The sequence below is a fragment of the Drosophila arizonae genome, chromosome 3 (genome assembly GCF_054131065.1).
Source record: "Drosophila arizonae isolate 15081-1271.41 chromosome 3, UAZ_ARI_1.0, whole genome shotgun sequence".
In the NCBI taxonomy this organism is placed as follows: domain Eukaryota; kingdom Metazoa; phylum Arthropoda; class Insecta; order Diptera; family Drosophilidae; genus Drosophila; species Drosophila arizonae.
The window spans coordinates 14,695,013-14,713,807 of record NC_142923.1 but is presented as its reverse complement, the minus strand read 5'-3'; the positions used below and the strand labels follow the sequence as shown (position 1 = coordinate 14,713,807).

General features: G+C 38.2%; 8 protein-coding genes across 9 annotated transcripts in view; 6 read left to right on the top strand and 2 right to left on the bottom strand.

Moving 5' to 3' along the window:
• The first annotated feature begins 77 nt into the window (after window positions 1-77).
• On the top strand, window positions 78-1,499 carry Porin2 (voltage dependent anion channel 2). The gene is made up of 3 exons (XM_018004562.2): window positions 78-648; window positions 714-935; window positions 1,017-1,499. The coding sequence occupies exons 1-3, from the start codon at window positions 329-331 to the stop codon at window positions 1,339-1,341; spliced, it is 867 nt and encodes a 288-aa protein (XP_017860051.2). The 5' UTR covers window positions 78-328; the 3' UTR covers window positions 1,342-1,499.
• Window positions 1,500-1,638: 139 nt separating this feature from the next.
• Window positions 1,639-3,881, top strand: LOC108609850 (voltage-dependent anion-selective channel-like). Its single transcript, XM_018001624.2, has 3 exons — window positions 1,639-2,634; window positions 3,242-3,472; window positions 3,544-3,881. Exons 1-3 carry the CDS (start codon window positions 2,156-2,158, stop codon window positions 3,839-3,841), a joined length of 1,008 nt encoding a protein of 335 aa, XP_017857113.1. The 5' UTR covers window positions 1,639-2,155; the 3' UTR covers window positions 3,842-3,881.
• Window positions 3,882-3,963: 82 nt separating this feature from the next.
• Window positions 3,964-5,468, top strand: LOC108609880 (voltage-dependent anion-selective channel-like). Its single transcript, XM_018001653.2, has 3 exons — window positions 3,964-4,562; window positions 4,717-4,947; window positions 5,013-5,468. Exons 1-3 carry the CDS (start codon window positions 4,099-4,101, stop codon window positions 5,308-5,310), a joined length of 993 nt encoding a protein of 330 aa, XP_017857142.1. The 5' UTR covers window positions 3,964-4,098; the 3' UTR covers window positions 5,311-5,468.
• A 123-nt stretch (window positions 5,469-5,591) lies between these two features.
• Window positions 5,592-7,300, top strand: LOC108611501 (voltage-dependent anion-selective channel-like). The gene is made up of 3 exons (XM_018004191.2): window positions 5,592-6,259; window positions 6,331-6,573; window positions 6,629-7,300. Exons 1-3 carry the CDS (start codon window positions 5,748-5,750, stop codon window positions 6,924-6,926), a joined length of 1,053 nt encoding a protein of 350 aa, XP_017859680.1. The 5' UTR covers window positions 5,592-5,747; the 3' UTR covers window positions 6,927-7,300.
• Window positions 6,914-8,385, bottom strand: LOC108611502 (aurora kinase B). The gene is made up of 3 exons (XM_018004192.2): window positions 8,115-8,385; window positions 7,341-8,058; window positions 6,914-7,136 (listed from the first exon to the last, which is right to left on the bottom strand). Exons 1-3 carry the CDS (start codon window positions 8,246-8,248, stop codon window positions 6,999-7,001), a joined length of 990 nt encoding a protein of 329 aa, XP_017859681.1. The 5' UTR covers window positions 8,249-8,385; the 3' UTR covers window positions 6,914-6,998.
• A 175-nt stretch (window positions 8,386-8,560) lies between these two features.
• On the bottom strand, window positions 8,561-10,056 carry LOC108611500 (aurora kinase B-like). Its single transcript, XM_018004190.2, has 3 exons — window positions 9,740-10,056; window positions 8,968-9,685; window positions 8,561-8,885 (listed from the first exon to the last, which is right to left on the bottom strand). Exons 1-3 carry the CDS (start codon window positions 10,054-10,056, stop codon window positions 8,748-8,750), a joined length of 1,173 nt encoding a protein of 390 aa, XP_017859679.2. The 3' UTR covers window positions 8,561-8,747.
• Window positions 10,057-10,451: 395 nt separating this feature from the next.
• LOC108611498 (uncharacterized) lies at window positions 10,452-15,965 on the top strand. Its single transcript, XM_089465399.1, has 5 exons — window positions 10,452-11,948; window positions 12,029-12,809; window positions 12,867-13,068; window positions 13,276-13,483; window positions 13,550-15,965. The coding sequence occupies exons 1-5, from the start codon at window positions 10,525-10,527 to the stop codon at window positions 13,701-13,703; spliced, it is 2,769 nt and encodes a 922-aa protein (XP_089321525.1). The 5' UTR covers window positions 10,452-10,524; the 3' UTR covers window positions 13,704-15,965.
• A 129-nt stretch (window positions 15,966-16,094) lies between these two features.
• Window positions 16,095-18,795, top strand: part of Nos (Nitric oxide synthase) — a 48,202-nt gene continuing 45,501 nt past the window's right edge. The window contains exon 1 of one of the 2 annotated variants that reach the window (XM_089465375.1): window positions 16,095-16,356. The gene's annotated coding sequence lies outside the window, so the exon portion shown is untranslated. Of the gene's footprint in view, window positions 16,578-18,795 lie in introns of both variants that reach the window. The other variant, XM_089465376.1, reaches the window with a different exon arrangement.

Here is an 18,795-nt window from a genome sequence, read left to right as displayed (position 1 = left end):
TTATCGATGCTTGCTCGCTTGCTCAGTAATCAATTCCGTTGTTAGTGGGCGGGAATAGAGCCTCAGCCGTTTCATGTTTGATTGTTTCCACTGAGTTTTGAAAGTTGTGAAAAATGTATTTCTTTAGATGGGTAAATATTAGTACTGTTAAGCGTAGCCGTAGCATACGTTGCCTCACAATTCACTTGATTTTATTCTACAACGACTAACAATTCTGTGCTCAATCATTTTCATATTCAAAGAAATTCTGGTGATACAACACAGCTGTAAAAAAATTTTGAAACCGTATAATACGCTTGAATTATACAAATTATTTATTTGGCCAAAAATGGCGCCGCCTGTTTATGCTGATTTGGGCAAGCTGGCCCGCGATTTGTTCAAGCGGGGTTATCATCCTGGCCTATGGCAGCTCGACTGCAAAACTATGACTAGCTCCGGCATCGAGTTCTTTACGACTGGCTTTGCCAGCCAGGATGCCAGCAAAGTGATGGGCTCTTTGCAAAGCAAATATAATATTGAGGATTATGGGATTACGCTCACCGAACGATGGAACACGGATAATCTACTCTATGGCGAAATTGCACACAAAGATAAGTTGCTTGAGGGCCTCTTGCTTGCATTGGAGGGCCGTTTTCAACCATCATCAGGGTGCGTATTCTCACAATCCACTGAAAGTTGATTCAATTACTATTCCGAATGTATTGCTTATATAGCGATAAAAGTGGCAAATTCTTGGCAAGATATGCCCAAGAGTATTTCAACATACTAGGCAAATGTGATATCAAGAGTGATCCCATAATTGGTCTCTCTTTGGTGGTGGGCGACAAGGGGTTCTTGGCCGGCGCTTCCACTGACGTCGATATACACGCCGAAAATGTGAATTGGAGTGTTGCCCTGGGCTGGACCAATGAGAAGACAACCTTGCATGGCGAACTGTAAGTGCAGAGTAAACAATTTGATTTTTTTATGTATATGTATATAAAAACACTAAAAAAAACTTTTTAACTCTGTTAAAGAATTAATGCTAAAGGCTGGCTGGTCTCGCTGTTCCATAAGGCAACTGATCAAATAGACGCCGCTATTGAGCTCGGCCAGCCCGCCACGCGAATGGAAGGTGAAGACTCGCCATTTCGAGATATCAATGCTGGCATAGGCATGGTCTATCGTTTGGAAGGTGATGCGCTGATTCGTGCCAAAATTAACAGTAATGCCGAACTAGGCCTGGGCTTTCAGCAGAAGTTGCGTGATGGCATCACCATGTCCATATCGACGGTGCTCGATTGCAAGCACTTCACCGATGGCGATCACAAATTCGGCGTTGGCCTCTCCTTGGAGTGTTAAGAGCAGTTGTCCATATCGCTATCACATTTGTTGCTTTCATTGAATTTGTGATTGGTTGTTAAACGTTCAACACTTGTTAGTATTTGTGTCCTGCCTAAAAGAAATGTATTCATACATAGAGGTGTGAAAATTGAATTAAATAAATTCATATATTAATAGTTTTTGGATTAACGTCAAAATGAGATCAATTGATCAATTAAAGAACTCATAAAATGCACATAAATCTATATTTAGCTTGAAATATATTTGGATACTTGCTTTAATTACATAGGAGATATAATGGACGGGGCTGAATCGACTTCCCTAGTGACCGCGTCCCCTGCAATGCCACCTTATGCCCGTTACATATGTACATCCATTATACTCTGATTTTCCATACTCAATGGGTTCAGGGTAAACAAAGAAATGAATATGAAGTGAATAAATAGTTCACAGAATGTTGGCTTCTTGAAAAAATAAATCTTTTAATTAATCGAGTCATATTTGCTTCAATTGTAGATCTTAATTCTAGATTTAAGCTTTGAAAGTTTTTATTAAAATATATTTTGTCTTATAGCTAGAGGAAATAAAAATTCATAGCTGTGCCCTCTAATACATAACTATAAGAAATAAAACAAATAATAATTAAAAATAAATACAATAATTATGTATAGCTTAATTTTCAATAAAAAATTTCGTTATGCTTCGTCTTTGTAGTAAACTGATTTGAAAAATATATCAAAAATAAATGATTCTTTTAAATAAACAAAAAATTAGTAAAATTTTAATTTGGACTTTTTAAATTTTTAGTGAATTGACGAATTAATTAACAAACATGTCTGTTTTTAACAAATCTCGATTTACACTAAGGAGAAAGAGGAAACTGCTTCCAGCATTACCGCCTGAGGAAATGACTCCCGAGGATCGAGCCAACGCCAACGATAAAAATGACACTGATAAAGAACTCTATGAGGAGATTATACCTGCGCCCGTTCTTCCGGACGAAATGCCAACATATTTTCACATCGGTGTCCTGGCGAAGGAGTGCTTAGTGAACGGCTATAAAATCGGTGCTTGGCACTTCGATTGCACCACGGACATTGGCGATAATCTAGCCCTGTATAGCTTTGGCACCGGCAAACCGCAGTTCAAAAACGTTTTCGGCGGCGTGGGAGCCCGCGAGTACCTGGGGAGCCTCAGCCTGACACAGGTCTGGATGACTGACGGCCTCGTCGGCATGGTGGGTTTGGAAAACGAACTGTATGGTGGGACGGCAAATACATTGCTACGAGCGGCATATGAACAGAACGATAGGTAAGCAGAGCGAGGCAGCAGAAGGTCGAATACCTATGTGTTTATACATATGAGTGTATATCATTATGATATGATGGTATGCCATATTCTGACCTGTAGGTCGAAATGTACATTCAACATTCCACTAAAGCCTTTTAGATTGCTTATATTTTGTTTATACCATGAACCCATTGAAATTGAACAGTTATGGCAGAGCCCACAGGCCATATATAAGTATTCGTCATCGGGATATTGGGTTGAGTCGATATAGTAATCTGCTGTCTCTGTCTCTGTCGCTCATTTCGCCAGCTCTCTCACAGTTTCTCTGGCTTTCTATGTCCCTTGCTCTCTACCTCTCTTATCTGTTCTTTTTGCGGGCGGCCCATCTAAATGTCCGCCTTTCCGTCCGTCCTCTTAAGAAAATGTAACTTTAAATCCATAAGTGGTACGAGAGGAGCATATATTTCATAATTCGTTCATTTTCTTATCGAAAAAATCCACCATTTTACTTTGACTTAGACGTGTGCTTTGGCACAATCACACGATAAACATTTAGGAAAGTTAAGAAAGATATAGATCTAAATTAATAACCTACCTAAAATTTCTTCTTTATTTTATTTTTATTTAGATCTGGTGTCAAGGTTGAGCTCCACTCCGGCTACGAGGTGACTCCATTTAAGTTTCATATGATTATACCAGTTCTGAGGGAGCCCAAACTAATGGGCTACGTGCTTCTGAACCCATTCAAGCAATATTTATTGGCGTACCGCGCGGTCTACGACATTGAAAATAAAGGCTTTGACAAGCATGCGATCGGCCTGGGCTTCTACAATGGCAGCACCGAATGGAGTCTTAAGCTGTAAGTATTTCGTTTTCCCTGCCTTCCACATTCAAATGCAACAAGATACGATTAATGCTTTGCGCACCCAGTGAGAACTTCGAGGATCTACGTGGCTCCGTATTCCAGCGCCTGGGCGATCGATTTGCCATTGCCGCCAAGGTAAATTGTTATAAATCCGAGGAGAAGCAGTATGCCATCGGCGCACAGGTTACATTATTCGAGAATGTCATCATCAAGGCGAAATACCGGCATGATGGCTTCTTCGGTATGGTCTACCAACAGACTCTTAACGATAATATAGCGATCATGTACCACTTTGGCTTCGCTATCAAGGATCCTTTTAAAGGCGATCATAAATTTGGTCTTTCGTGGAGTATGAGGGCGTAACTTTCAAAACATTTGTTAATAAAATATATTCTGGTAAAGATTTTCTGCGTATTCTTTATTATTTTTACTAGATTTCTTATCTTATCCATATAGTATATTCTCTTTCTAGCATACAAAAGCCTATCTTTGATTAATACTTCATATTTATTATGTTAACTATAAATTAAATAAAAAATAATTAAATTATTTTTCCAAATTTTATTTTATTTTTTTAAATTCGCGGTTACTTATTATTATTTTTATATATATTATAAAATATGTCTGTCTTCAAAAAACGTAGATTAACTGCATGGAACAAGAAAAAAAATCGACAGGTTCCTGCAGAATCAGCTCAAGAACCAGATCCAGCAGATGCTGCTCAAGAGCCCCATGAGGCGGAATATGAGATAATACCGCCCGTACCTTTGAAAGGGGAAGTGCCGACTTTTTTTCATATCGGTCGATGGGCCAAGGAGTGTTTGATCACCGGATATAGGATCGGGGTGTGGCACATCGATTGCACTACCAGAGTTAAAGAAGAGCTGTCCATGTACAGTTTTGGGTCCGCTAAGCCCGATTTTGAAACTATTACGGGTGGCGTGGGATTCAAGGAGAAGCTTGGACTTCTGACCATGTCACAGGCTTGGCTGACACATGAGTTTTTTTCTTCGATTGGTTTACAGAAAAGAACGGACAGCATCGGTGGGGAGGCCATATTGCGGGCCTTATACAATCGGGCAGAGTAAGTAAAAGGTGGAATGGATGCGGTATTGTGGATGTGGCTCTGGATGTAATTTTTATTCACAGCTAGGTTATTTTATATTATATTTTACGATTATAAAAGATAAAACTATGAACGTAGCTCATTTCATATAATTGTTTCTGTTGTCATTTAGAACTGCCTACAAAATTGACCTCCTATGTGGCGTTGAGCGTTCGCCTGTCAGGATAAAAGTGATCGCGCCCATTGTCCATGTAACGAAGATCATGGGCTACGCTCTCTGGCAGCCAGCCGAGAATTTTATGCTGGCATATCGAACGGCTTTTGATTTTGAGGAGAAATCATTTGAAAAACATGCATTTGGTGTGGGTTATAATAATAGATCCACCGAACTCGCTCTTAAATTGTAAGCCTTGTGCTCTATTCCCAATTTGTATTTTAATTTTTAGTTTTAATGTCGCCCGCTTACAGTGAGGACTTCCAAGATTTACGTGGCTCTATATTTCAGCGCTTGAGCGATCAATGGGCCATTGCAGTAAAGGCCTCGCTTTCGCAGTGGGAAAACGTGGAGTATTCAATTGGATGCCAGTGCATGGTCAAAGATAGCGCACTGATTAAAGCCAAAATAACATCTCAAGGATATTTGGCCTTTGTTTACCAGCAATCCTTCACCGACAGTGTACGGATTATGTACCATTTCGGCTTATCGCTAGACGATCCAATCAAAAGCAACCATAAATTTGGTATTTCGTGGAGTATCAATTGTTAATCAGACATAGATAGAGTCTAATGTTTACAGAATGTAACTACAAATCGTTGATTACAACAGAACAGAGTTGAGTTGAGTAGGTAAAATAGGTTGTAATGAAATGAAAAATGTTGAAATTCGTAAAACTGACAATAAATATTAATATATATGCATATAAACTATTAATATATATACATATATACTACGTCGCTAATTATACTTGAAAATAATTTACCAAAAATTCATATTTTCATATTTTAGCCCATTTCGAAGATCAATCAGTGCTATTATACCACTATGGATTATATTAGTTGTTTTCGAAATATTGAAAAAGTGTGCTTTGAATTAAAGTAAAAAATTTTGATAAACAAAAACTTTTGGCTGTGTATTGGATAAAATCAATAGTTTCTTTATTTTGGATATTTTTAATTAAAATTCACTGTTTTTAATTGATCAAAATGTCTAAATCCAAATGGCAAGCACGTCACGATAAAATCAGAGAGTCATTTGGCTTGCCCAAACTCAGAAGAGATAGCGAGGAACCACAACCACCAGAATCGAAATCAGAGACTCGGTCAGAGCACAGTACGTCCGGCCCCACACAGTCTGATCCAGATATGGAGACGGAATTGGGTCCGTATTATTTAGATGGAGACATGCCGAGTTACAATTTCATTGGTAAATTGGCCAGACAATGTTTGGTAAATGGTTATAAATTGGGCACTTGGCGTTTCGACTGCACTTCTGAGCTGGGCGAGAATGCCAAATTGTATAGTTTCGGGGCAGGAAAACCCAATTCTAAATCTGTTGTGGGAGGTTTCGAATTTGGCGAACGGTTGGGTATGTTCCATTTGTCGCAGGCGTTTAGAACCGACGGCCTATTTGGTACGCTCGGTATGCGTAGTGAAATTTTCGGCGGTTTGGGGCTGTCCATGCTTCGGGCCATTTACAATCACGACGAGGAGAACAAGTAAGTCAATGAGTCAATGTAATCAATTAATGAAATAATTACTAATTGTACTTTATATAATTACTGTTTAGAGACGATAGGCTGACGCTTGAGGTGCAGGCCGCTTTGGAGTTTGATCCATTCAAGATTGAACTGATTGCACCCCTTATAAATGGCTCGATGGTGTCGGGCTATACCTATTATGAGCATCCGTCCGAAATATTTATATGTTCCGTGGGAGCGGTTGTCGATGTTCCTAAATTGGAGGTGAATTGGCATGAACTCGGCGTGGGGATTCGAAGTGAACAGGATTACACTGAAATTGGTTTAAAGCTGTAAGCCTTATTGCAGAGCTTTCATTTCATCCGTCTATAAAATATGCTTACGCAGAGAGAACTTCAAGAATATTAAAGGATCAATATTCCAGCGCATAAGCGAGAACATTGTGCTGGCTGTGATGGCCAGAATGACTGAATGGAAGGATCTGAAAGTTACCATAGGCGGCCAGTACGAAATAGACGATGAGAAAATCATTAAAGCGAGAATATGCAGTACTGGTTATATGGGAATAGTTTACCAAGTCGATCTTAACGAGAGTATTCAATTTATGACTCACGTTGGATTTAACGTGAAGCACCTTGTTGATGGAACCCATACATTTGGTGTGGCATGTAATTTAAGTTGTTAATTGGAAACATTTTCAATTTTAATATTCATTTACAAATGGGAACAATTGTTTACAAGAATGTTAAGCTCTGGATTAATTTCTGGCTAAATTTTCCTTGCCCCGTTCGTTCTTCTGCTGCTGGAGTTGTGCATTTCGTATTGCCATTCCTTCCTTTACCCAAGGATTCGTCATGACTTCGACCAAGCTGATGCGGCCTTCACAACGTATGAGCTGATTTACAAAATATGTATAAAACATGTATAGCATTATTTAGGGATTATTATAGTTACAACTGTTTGTAAAAGTTATATACTGGCATTGTTGTTGCCAAAAATGTAATATAGCTAGTGAAAATGATTAAAATATAAGCGTTATCATATTAACTACTAACTAAATATAGCATTATGTTCTCTTGATGTTTAACAATTAACTTACTCCCGAAATAAATTCCTTTGCGCCGGCTGACATATGCGATGGATAATGCATATCCAGGTGCTTTATTTTCTTATATGTTATTTCCGAGTTGTTCGATTCAAAGGGTGGATTACCCACCAAAAATTCGTAGCACAATATTCCCAAGCACCACTGATCCACGCTGGCATCATAATACTCTCCCTTCACCATTTCAGGCGGCAGATAGTCTAAGGTTCCACACAATGTTTTGCGCTTGTTATGGGGCGTGTGCGCAGACCAGCCAAAGTCCGCCAGCTTTAAATCATCTGAGCTTGTCAACAGAATGTTTTCTGGTTTTAGATCGCGATGTATAACATTATTGAGATGACAATAGTTGAGTGCATTGGCCACCTGATAGGTGTACTTGGCTGATCGCGGCTCATCAAAGCGATGATTCGGTGCATTGCGCAAATGTTTGAACAGTTCACCTTCAGAGGCGATTTCCAGTGCTAAATAAATCCGAGACTCGTCATGGAACCAGGTTAGCAGGCGCAATATGTTGGGATGTTTGAGACGCGATTGTATTTCTATTTCGCGCAGCACCTGGCGTTGCACATTGCCCTTGCGTAGTTCCTCCTTAAACATCACTTTCATGGCGACCATAAAGTGAGAATGCCGTTCGCGTGCCAAGTAGACGCGTCCGAACTTGCCGCGTCCTAAGGGTGCACCCATTTCGAAATCTCGTGAAGTCCATTGATAGCTGCAGTGGTATTTCACATAACATAACATAACACATATGGATTATAAAAAACATACGGTTTGCCATAGGCATCGTGCGACATCATTTTTAGACACATTTGTTTTATTGGTTCTTGGTGCTCCTCGGGCACATTTTTTATTAAATGTGGCAACTGATCTCGAGTTGCGTGCTTTGTTCGTGTAAATGCCATAGTTTCAAAATTGTTAATTAACAAATGCAAAATAAATATTTGTCCCTTTTGTATTTTCAGTTTAGTGTCACAGCTATTTGCGCTTTTTTTCGAATGCCAATTTTAACATCGATACTACTCGCTGCATTCGAGTTTGTACTCGATATATTGTCAATCGAAATCAGTTTGCCACGCGATAATCGAGGGCTATTTTAGGGCCTCATCGGTTGAGCGTTACATTTAAATTGGGATCAGATAGAATTTCGGTCATTTTTATAATATAATCTTAAATATTAATAAATATAAACAATTTGTTATTTTAATATTAATTTAAAGTTTAATTTTATATAGTTACAATGAGACAGAAATACTTAATAATACAATTTGCCTTTTAAAGTCTAATTTACATACAGAATTATCAGTGTTTATATTTAAACATTAAATTAACAATTGGTATAATGAATTACAAAAATACATATTTAAAAATGACCTGATTGGCATGTAGAATATTGAGGGTTATCTAATTTCTGGCTTGATTTTCTTTACCCCGCTCGTTTCTCATCTGCTGGAGTTGTGCAGCTCGGATTGCCATTCCCTCCTTCACCCAAGGATTTGTCATAACATCTATCAGACTAATGCGACCCTCGCGACGGATAAGCTGATTCAAGAATTAAACAAAAGATATCAAATATTGTATTTAGGGGTTAACACAATATCTATATATCAAAGAATCAACTTACTCCTGAAATAAGTTCCTTGGCGCCCGGCGACAGATGCGATGGATAATGCATATCCAAACGCTTGATTCGAGCCTGCGTATTCTCAGAGGTGCTAGCTTCAAAGGGTGGACTACCCACTAGGAACTCAAAGCACAGTATGCCCAAGCACCATTGATCGACGCTGTCATCATAGGAGTGTCCACTGACCATTTCGGGCGGCAGATAATCCAATGTGCCACACATCGTTTTTCGCTTGTTGTGCGGTGTATGAGCAGACCAGCCAAAGTCTGCTAACTTCAGATCATCGGTGCTCGTCAATAGAATGTTTTCGGGCTTTAGATCGCGATGTATAACATTATTGAGATGACAATAGTTGAGTGCATTCGCCACCTGATAGGTGTACTTGGCTGATCGCGGCTCATCAAAGCGATGATTCGGTGCATTGCGCAAATGTTTGAACAGTTCACCTTCAGAGGCGATTTCCAGTGCTAAATAAATCCGAGACTCGTCATGGAACCAGGTTAGCAGGCGCAATATGTTGGGATGTTTGAGACGCGATTGTATTTCTATTTCGCGCAGCACTTGGCGTTGCACATTGCCCTTGCGTAGTTCCTCCTTAAACATCACTTTCATGGCGACCATAAAGTGAGAATGCCGTTCGCGTGCCAAGTAGACGCGTCCGAACTTGCCGCGTCCCAAGGGTGCACCCAAGTCAAAGTCTCGTGAAGTCCATTGGTAGCTATGGTTGAACGTCAACTTAATAAACATTTATTTTGCATTTGGGAAAACTTACGGTTTGCCATAGGCATCGTGCGACATCATTTTTAGACACATCTGTTTGATTGGTTCTTGGTGTTCCTCAGGTACATTTTTTAATAAATGTGGCAACTGATCTCGAGTTGCGTGCTTTGTTCGTGTGAAGGCCATAATTAACGAATTGCTTATGCAAATAACACTATAAATATTATATATGACTATTACTATTTGCGCTTTTTTCGAATATAAGTATTTTTTTTCGATACTACTCATTGCATGAAAAATTTTTTTCGATATGTACTCGATCATTATTCTCGTCAACTTTGAGGCTATGATATCGTCATTATACTTCATCGATGTTTTTGTCTGCCTTTGTCAGAAAAAAAAGAGCACACATTGTGTAGACGTGATTTAACAATTCAATTTTTTTTGTGTACGACAGCAGAAAATATTTTTTTTCTTCTATGTGTAGCAATCATTTGAGTTTTGCGCGTTAGTTTATGCAAGTGTAATTATTGATTCCATCATTTCTTGAGGCAATTATACAACTGTAATTATATAGGCCACTGGAAGATTCTTGGGTAAGCAAAAACAAAATGGCGTACACGCTCACACATGCCTTTACTGTACACATTCGCACACATGCTCAGATGCTTTACAATACATATTCCTAAATTGGGTTTATCACATTCTCTTGAATTTTTGCATTTTCTGTTTTGCTACGTAAAAGGGTGCGGCGCACAGTTTGATGTAAAGGTAAGTTCCAAAAGGTTAAAGTGCTCAAACATAATACGTAAATACCATACGTAACGGTACGAAAAAATGTCCGATGCGATGAGCGCACCGTCGCCATTAATACCCCAGCTACAAGAGATGCAGCAGCAGCAACAACAACAACAAAACGCCAACTCTGCCAATGCGCAGCAATGGAACAACTACGCATGGTGGCAGCATCATGGTGGCAATGCAGCCGCCTATCAACAACAATATCAACAATACTATCAATATTATATGCGCTATCAGCAGCAGCAACAGCAGCAGCAACAACAACAACAACAGCAGCAGGTAACATCGACTATTAGTTCGTCGAATGCGCCGCCTGGTTTTAGTAATGCTCTGGCGGCACCTCCGCTACCTACGGCACCACCACCGCCACCACCACCTCCTGCTCAGTCAGGTAATAAAAATCAGCAGCAGCAGCAGCAACAACAACAGCAGCAGCAGCAGCAGAAAAATTTTGGAGGCATACGCTTCAACTTGAATTTGAATCAAAAACGTTTGGCAAATGCACCAAATCCGCTGCAGCAGCAACAACAACAGCAGCAACAGCAACATCAACAACATGCAATGCAGCAGCTTAATCAATATAATAACATGAACAACAATTCCAACAAAAAGAAGCGCAAGCGAAATAATAAAAACAACAATAACAATAACATGAACAACAATATGAGCATGAACAAACAACAACAACAACAACAACAACAACAGCAGCAGCAACAGCATAGTGGTTATGAAGCGTCGCATCCTGCCTTTCCGGGTATTTCTCTAAATCCATTCGCCGCACCAATCGTGCCGCCGACGCCAGACTTAAGCAAGCCACCACCCCCTTTGCCCTTAATACCAACACCTCTAGCGACAGCAGCAGCAGTTGTTGCTCCACAACAACAACAGCAGCAGCAACAGCAATCGCCGTTAGCGGTCTTGGAGCCCCAACAACCAAAGCAGCAGCAGCAGCAGCAGCCACAACTGACACCAGCCGCAGCAGCATTTAAACGTCCCAATAATAGCTTTCAGATGGCCTCGAATGATTCGTGGCCAGATTCGTTGAATCAGTATGTGGCGCGTTGCTATTCCAAGTGTACCACCGACCTGGACAAGGATCAAATTGATATATGTCTGAAGGGTAAAATTATTGCCGCTGCCAACCGCAACGAACTCTGGACACGTGATTGGGACAATGAGCCCATGCCCACGGTGCATAGCGAGCGCGATGCCATCGATGTGGTGCTCAGCAATGTGACGCCTCCGCAGCCGCAGCGCAGCAATTACTTTAACAAAAAACAGCAGCAGCAGCAACAACAGCAATCACAGTCACAATCGCACCAAACACCACAAAAGCCCGGTCCAAAGACGCAAAATGTGAATCACTTTAAGCAGAAGGCGAATGCCTTTAATAAATTTGCAACCGGCAACCACGGACACCACCAACAGCAGACGTCGCGCTATTCTAGGAGTCGCTCTCGGTAAGTAATAAATATTTAAAACTTTCAATTAATGAATTTAATTTTAATTTGTGTATTAATCATAAATTCATATATTGCAGTTCGCCCACATCGTCCACATCTTCGACATCGAAATATAATAATAGGAAACGTTATTCGCGCTCACCAGTTTCTCGTTCGCGTTCTCGATCCCGTTCCCGTTCTCGTTCCCGTTCCCGTTCTCAATCGCGTTCGCGTAGCAGCAGTGCCGGCAGTCCACCAGCTCGCAAGGTGCTCCGTAAGACAGGCTCGAATGATTCGTTGAGCAGCGATTTTATACCCATCAATTCGAATATGTCCAGGAAACAGCAGAAAATGCTAATGAAGAGGAACAAGCGTGCCGCGGCCGCCGCTGCCGCCGTTGCAGGGAAAAAGAAGACGCCACATTTCTATGCGACGCATTCGTCGTCGGTTGGCGGTGCTGTTGATGATGACACAGCGCGCTTGCAACAGCGTGCGGCACGTTTCTCACAGTCGAGCGGTGGCTCGGCTAAGAAATCTGTCGTCGCAATTGCAAGCTCACCGTTTGGTCTCACCACGGCCAAGCACAAGAAGAGATTGCAGGCCTCGGCGGCAGCTTCTCGCTCATCGTCGGCCATGTTCTACGAGGATGATGCTGGTGCAGGAGCTGCGGGCTTAGATTTACTCGATTTGCATATTGTAGGCACGTGTAGGGATTTAGAAAAGTCTTTCTTGCGTCTGACCAAAGCGCCTTCAGCATTCGAAGTGCGTCCCGTTGAGGTGCTCACCCACTCGTTGGCCAATGTAAAGAGTAAATGGCGAGCCAACCAGGATTATCATTATGCGTGTGATCAGTTGAAGTCCATACGCCAAGACCTCACTGTAAGTTCCAGGAGTTAGTTAATAATATGCTTCAATACAAATTTATTTGCTTTACAGGTCCAAGGTATACGCGATAAATTCACCGTTGAGGTATATGAGACGCATGCGCGCATTGCCATGGAGAAAGGTGACCACGAAGAGTTTAATCAGTGTCAGACACAGTTAAAGATGCTCTACTTGGAATTGGGCAACAGCAGCAATTCGCTCGAGTTCACAGCCTATCGCATTATCTATTACATATTCACGAAAAATACCTTGGGTAAAGATTTCTACTTTATACTTAAACTTTTCTTTTTCCAATGAATCATCATTTGAATGCTATGACGCATGCTCCATTACTAATGGCCCTAACTATACAACAGATGTTACATCTTAGTGTTATATGATTAGTGCCAATGCCATAATTAGATAATTAATTATCGATTTATGTGTACATCATTATATATATATTATTTCCTTTTTATAGACATTACAACGGTGTTGCGTTCTATAACAGCTGATCAGCGCGAGAATCCTGCCATTGCGCATGCTCTAGATTTTCGTTCCGCTTGGTCGCTGGGAAACTACTGCAAACTCTTTGAGCTGTATAAAAAGGCACCGCTCATGTCAGGCCATATGATTGAATGGTTTTTGGAGCGGGAGCGCAAGGCAGCACTGCGCGTAATTATTAAATCGTAAGTGAAAGAATCATAAATATTATAATATTTTTGACTAAAGCTTTTTTTTTCCATTGCTTGCAGCTATCGTCCCAACATTAGTGTTGACTATGTGTCAAATCTGTTGGCCTTTGATAGCACTGAGAAGTGCAAAGAATGGTTAGACACCTTCAGTTTACCCTATGCCGCAGATGGTGCTCAAATTGATTGCAAAAATGCAGCTGCGATTGCCATTTGAAGCCTCAGAGCTAGTCTATTAGGCGTTCTGAATTAAACTTCAATCCGTAGTGGAGTCGTGGAGCGTTGTGGCTAGGGCGCCACTCAGCAAGCGCTCCATTAAAAACAAGACACAACAAATCAACCAGCCATCCGTATGAAAACTGTTCGGCTCTTAATAAGCAGAACTTGTCTCTTTCGCGGAACTGATGCTGTTACATCTATCTCTTTCTCTACTCTCCCTATCTCTCTTCAGCGTGTCTCCTTTCGCCCATTGTACATATTTCCAAACTAATAGTGTTTAATTGTATATAGATTTTATTTTGAAAGGAGTAGTTCTCTAAAGGGAATATTTTGATAAATATTCAGTCTGGTCCCCCCTTCCAATTGTATCTCAGTTCAGGTATCCCGCTTCTCTTTAGCTCAGTCTATCAGAGTGTACACCCCCAACACATAGTCGATTCACATTCTAATGGATCTGCAATTAATGTGTCATCTGCACTTAAACGTCTCATCAAAGCTCTACAACGTCCAGTCACAATACTCAATTTTGCTGAACACCGTGGAACACTTTGAATCATTTGATCTGCACGTGGCAGCATCATGGAACTCCGCGTCGGTTTTATTGCGCTTTAGGTGAATGCTGTACTACTGATGTTGGAAATGCTCAAAGTCAACTGGGACTCGGCAATCAGCGCTACATGGCAGCACGAATCGTGGTTACAGCCCAATGCAGAGGATCGGAGATCGAAGCAATGGATGCGAATCGCTCTGAAATTGAATGATTTAGCGATCAACGTTGGACCAGTCCAGATGACAGTCCTCAAAGGAGTGCCCGGAACTTTAAAGGGAAAACCCTTGTCTCCTATCTGGATCACATCATCTGTTGCAATGCCATTCATTGAGTTGGCGAGCTGCGCTGGATAGTCCATTTAATTCAATAGGATAGCGCACGGATCTTCAGAGGAAATACCATCTCGCGCCAGCTCTGCAGATCTCGTCATCTTCCATTTTAAATTTCACTGTAGCAATATGTTGGTGGCTATAAGTGGAAGGCATCTGCGGAACATTTTTTCAGGTTTTAGGAGTGTCTCCTACACAAGTAGAAGCAACTAAAATAATTCCTAATCCAATCCATAATAACATCAGTGAATCAAAGACTACAATTAAACAATTAAAGAGACGGTCTAAAGTGAAAGTGCAATCAAAATTAAAATGTGAACTCTACTTATCCCAAAACTGAACTGAACTGAACTGAACCGAATAGAGAAGTGAAGAATATTGTATAATACACAACAAGCGATTAACCACAATATTAACAAAAAGATAAAGCTAACAATTCACACAACAAACAAAAACATTAGGCTACAGAGCAGAGCATAAATGAAATATGAATGGCCGCAAAGTTGGCTGATATTTTATTTTGTTTGTTTATTTTTTTCTTTTTGTTGATTTTTGTTTTTTTTTTTTTTTGATTTTACAATTTTATCGTATTCTAAAGAAAATTAATTTTAAGATCTAGTTTTAAAGCCTGTTATTTGTTTAATTTATTGAAAACAAGTTTATACTAATGTCTTGTCTCTCTATTGTATACCTGTATATATATACATATATATACAACAACATCATCAACTTCAACATCGACATCATCCAAACAACAAAATCATCTTCAACATCAAAGCAACAACAACAACAACAACCGCAACTGCACTGCATGGGGACAAGGTATTCGAAACAGCAAAAACGAGCAAGCAAAAAGAGGAAAGTGGAAGATCCGTTCAACCCATGTCCAGCTATCACACGGCGGAGAGCCAAGCCTATCACCACGTCGAACCTCAGTAGTCATCGCAGCTGTTCTGGATTTTGTAAGCTCTTCCAATTTTAATCTGTTGATATAAGAAGAAAATAGAAAAAAAAAAAAACGAAAACAAATATATATTAAAATATTTATGTTACGTGAGAATGGATATAACAAATTTATAAATGGCAATTAATTGGCTATATTAGATGATTTGTTTATGTGTGGGGGCATGTATAAGGTATATTTATTCATCTAGTTTAGGCTAGTTTTAAGCACAACTTTTTTGTTGTTCACTTATGCTAAGGTTAATTGTTGTAGTTCTTTTTAATTTTGATGAATTTTGAAAAAAGTCAAATTGAAATCAACAGAGAATTTCGACGCATTTTTCAGCTGAGAATTTGCCAGAAATGCGTCTGTGTGGCATGCGAAAAGTGAAACAAATTGCGCTTTTTAAATAATAATAATAAAACAAAAACAAAACAATTCAATTGCGTTTTATTCTAAAACATTATTTCTTAGGCACCTGTTGCGAAATGGCATGATTAAGTCTCTCACCTGTTGCTTGCGCCGCCGTCAAAACAACTATTCCAGTGTAGAGCTTTAGCCGAGCCACAAACCATTGTTGATTTTCCCATTTGCGCACTAAGCTTTCACCAACGGTGAACGGATGCTGCCTGGTTGTTGTCTCGGAAGACGACCGTGTGACTGTTCGAAAGGAAGCGACTACTATTTAAGGATGCTGCGTTGCTGCCTTAGCTTCAGTTACCGCGCGGCGCTTGAGTTCGTTAGATCGAGCTGAGAACCTAGAAAATAAAATCTAATAAATATGTGGACCAAGCTGATAATCAAATGATGTAGATTAACACTTAATATTGTGAGTGCAGTGTAGGAAAAACAAATAATTAACAGAAATAATAAACAACAGGTTTAAAACTTAAATTATAATAATAAAAAAAATGTATTAATAAAAACAAATCAAAATACCCAAATATTTACTAATATCAATACACATGGAAAAAAATTGAGTAATTTAATAATTTTAGTTGTGCGTAAAAAATAGGAGTTAAACGCCTATTTTTAATATATATAAATAAGGTAAATAGAAATGAAATCATTGACAACATTTATTTAAATTAAAAGCCATAATATATTGTTAAATATGGAAACATCATTTTTGAAGTAAATATTTTAATCTATGTTTTAGATATTTTACCTCTTTCATATTGAGTAAAAATAAAAAAATATATATAAACAAAAAATAAAAAATAAAATAATACAAAAAAAAAAAAAAAAAAAAAAAAAAGAAACTAGTGCGGATTGTTAACTATTTTCTTTTCTGTTTACTTTTATATTATAAATTAAAACTTAGTTAAAATGTTTATTAAATATATTAAAATATAAAAAAAATATAATATAATATAATATAATATAATATAAAATTATATATTTTACTTTGGGAAAACTTTAAGTTAAAAAGAAATAGATAAAAACAAATAATTATTTTGTAATAAGTAAATTAAATATATAACAAATAATTATTTTGTAATAAGTAAATTAAATATATAACAGACAAAATACATGAAAAGAATGGCTTATAAATTACTATAAATAATTGGTGGTTATTGGTGTACCTCGTGGGGCGTCAATAAACATTAAATTAAAAAAAAAAAAAAAAATTCAACAATTTTATTTTATTATATCCAAGTGCTTTGCATAGCAATCAGGGCCATAAATTAGTTAATTATAATTGAGTACTTATTGTCGCAATTATTATTGCGCAAGAATAATCAGCCAAACTGTGCAAATAATTCTCAAAGAGCCATTGATTAATCGTACCCAATGCCAATTAAATGAGTCCCAAATTGAAATCGAATTTGTCTAGACCTCATTCAAAATGCCTACGCCTAAGCCGTACATAAAGAATGGACATTTGGTTTCATTTATTTTTCAAAGCCGAAGTAATATTAATTACGTTAGGTATAAATAAATCATTTACAATATTGTCAGGCGTCCTCTTAACTGTGGAAATAGCAAAATTATTGTCAGCAAAAACACTTAGCAAAGAGCTGCAACTGGAATTAATTATAAACACAATTAACTTTGAGTCGAGTGGCGTCAAGTCAACTTTTCGTAACTTAATTTTTCCCTCGCACATTCAATGGCATTGAATAAATTGAAAAACAATTAGCACATATTACATTTTAATTTACTTATTTATTTTTTTTTAATGGAGAACTCAACAAAGTTTGCTCCAGTTGCTGGCTTTTACTTTCACATCGTGTCTTTGTCTCCCCGTGTGTCTATGTGTGTGTGTGCGTGAGAGTGTGTGCTCCTTTCTATGCCGTTTTCCTGCTCTCGTTTATTATTAACATACGCTTGCCTCGCTTTCAAATTAAAAATGCTTTTCTTCAGTGCCATTTGCGCCTTAAACTTTAAATGAAAAATAGTTTTGTGCTCAGATTGCACTGGGAACTGCTGAGGACAGCTTCTTTAAATTAACTGTCATAACATTTCTTTTGCATATTACCTTCCGCAGACGAGCAGACAAATCATGATAAGCATTACAGGCACAATTTCATTCATTATTGTCTGCCAACATAAATATTTGCATATAGTTTATTTAGCAAATATTATTTTAGCATGTGTAAAACCAAAATGCGGTCAGCCTTTGGCTTGATTCAATTTGCTTCTCGCCTCAAATTGGCAATCAGCAAATAATGTGCTTTGAATTGACTAGGTAAATATATGAGCAATTTAAATTAAATAATGTGAAGCTCAAGTCTAAGGTGCTTTACAAGGTAAAGCAAAGCAAGTCTTGAAGGCAATTAAAAAAATTATTAATTTGTGGTAAAGTATTGTCAGGAATTGGTTAACTGGCTATTTATGTATTAAATATATATTTAAAAAAAAAAAAATTTTTTTAAATTTGTTTATTGATTAGGTTAGAAATTATAAAATTATTAGCTCTTACGCTCTTTACTTATTTATATTTGAATTCATCTCACATAAGAGCTAAATAAATAAATAAATATGACAATGTATACTCATTAATAAATTATAACAAATTTCGATCTGTATAATTCAAATTATAAATAAAAATAATTTGTTTCTGTTTGATCTATAAGTGTATAAATTACATTTAATAAAATTACATTTACTAAAAATTTAATTTACATTAATTAATCATTATTAGCTCATTTCTATTCATCGAATTTATTTAAGAAAATTTTAAAAATAAGAATAATTTCTGCAAATGTTATTTTTATGCTCCAAAGATTCCTGGAAATATTTAAAATCATTCCAGTTACAAATT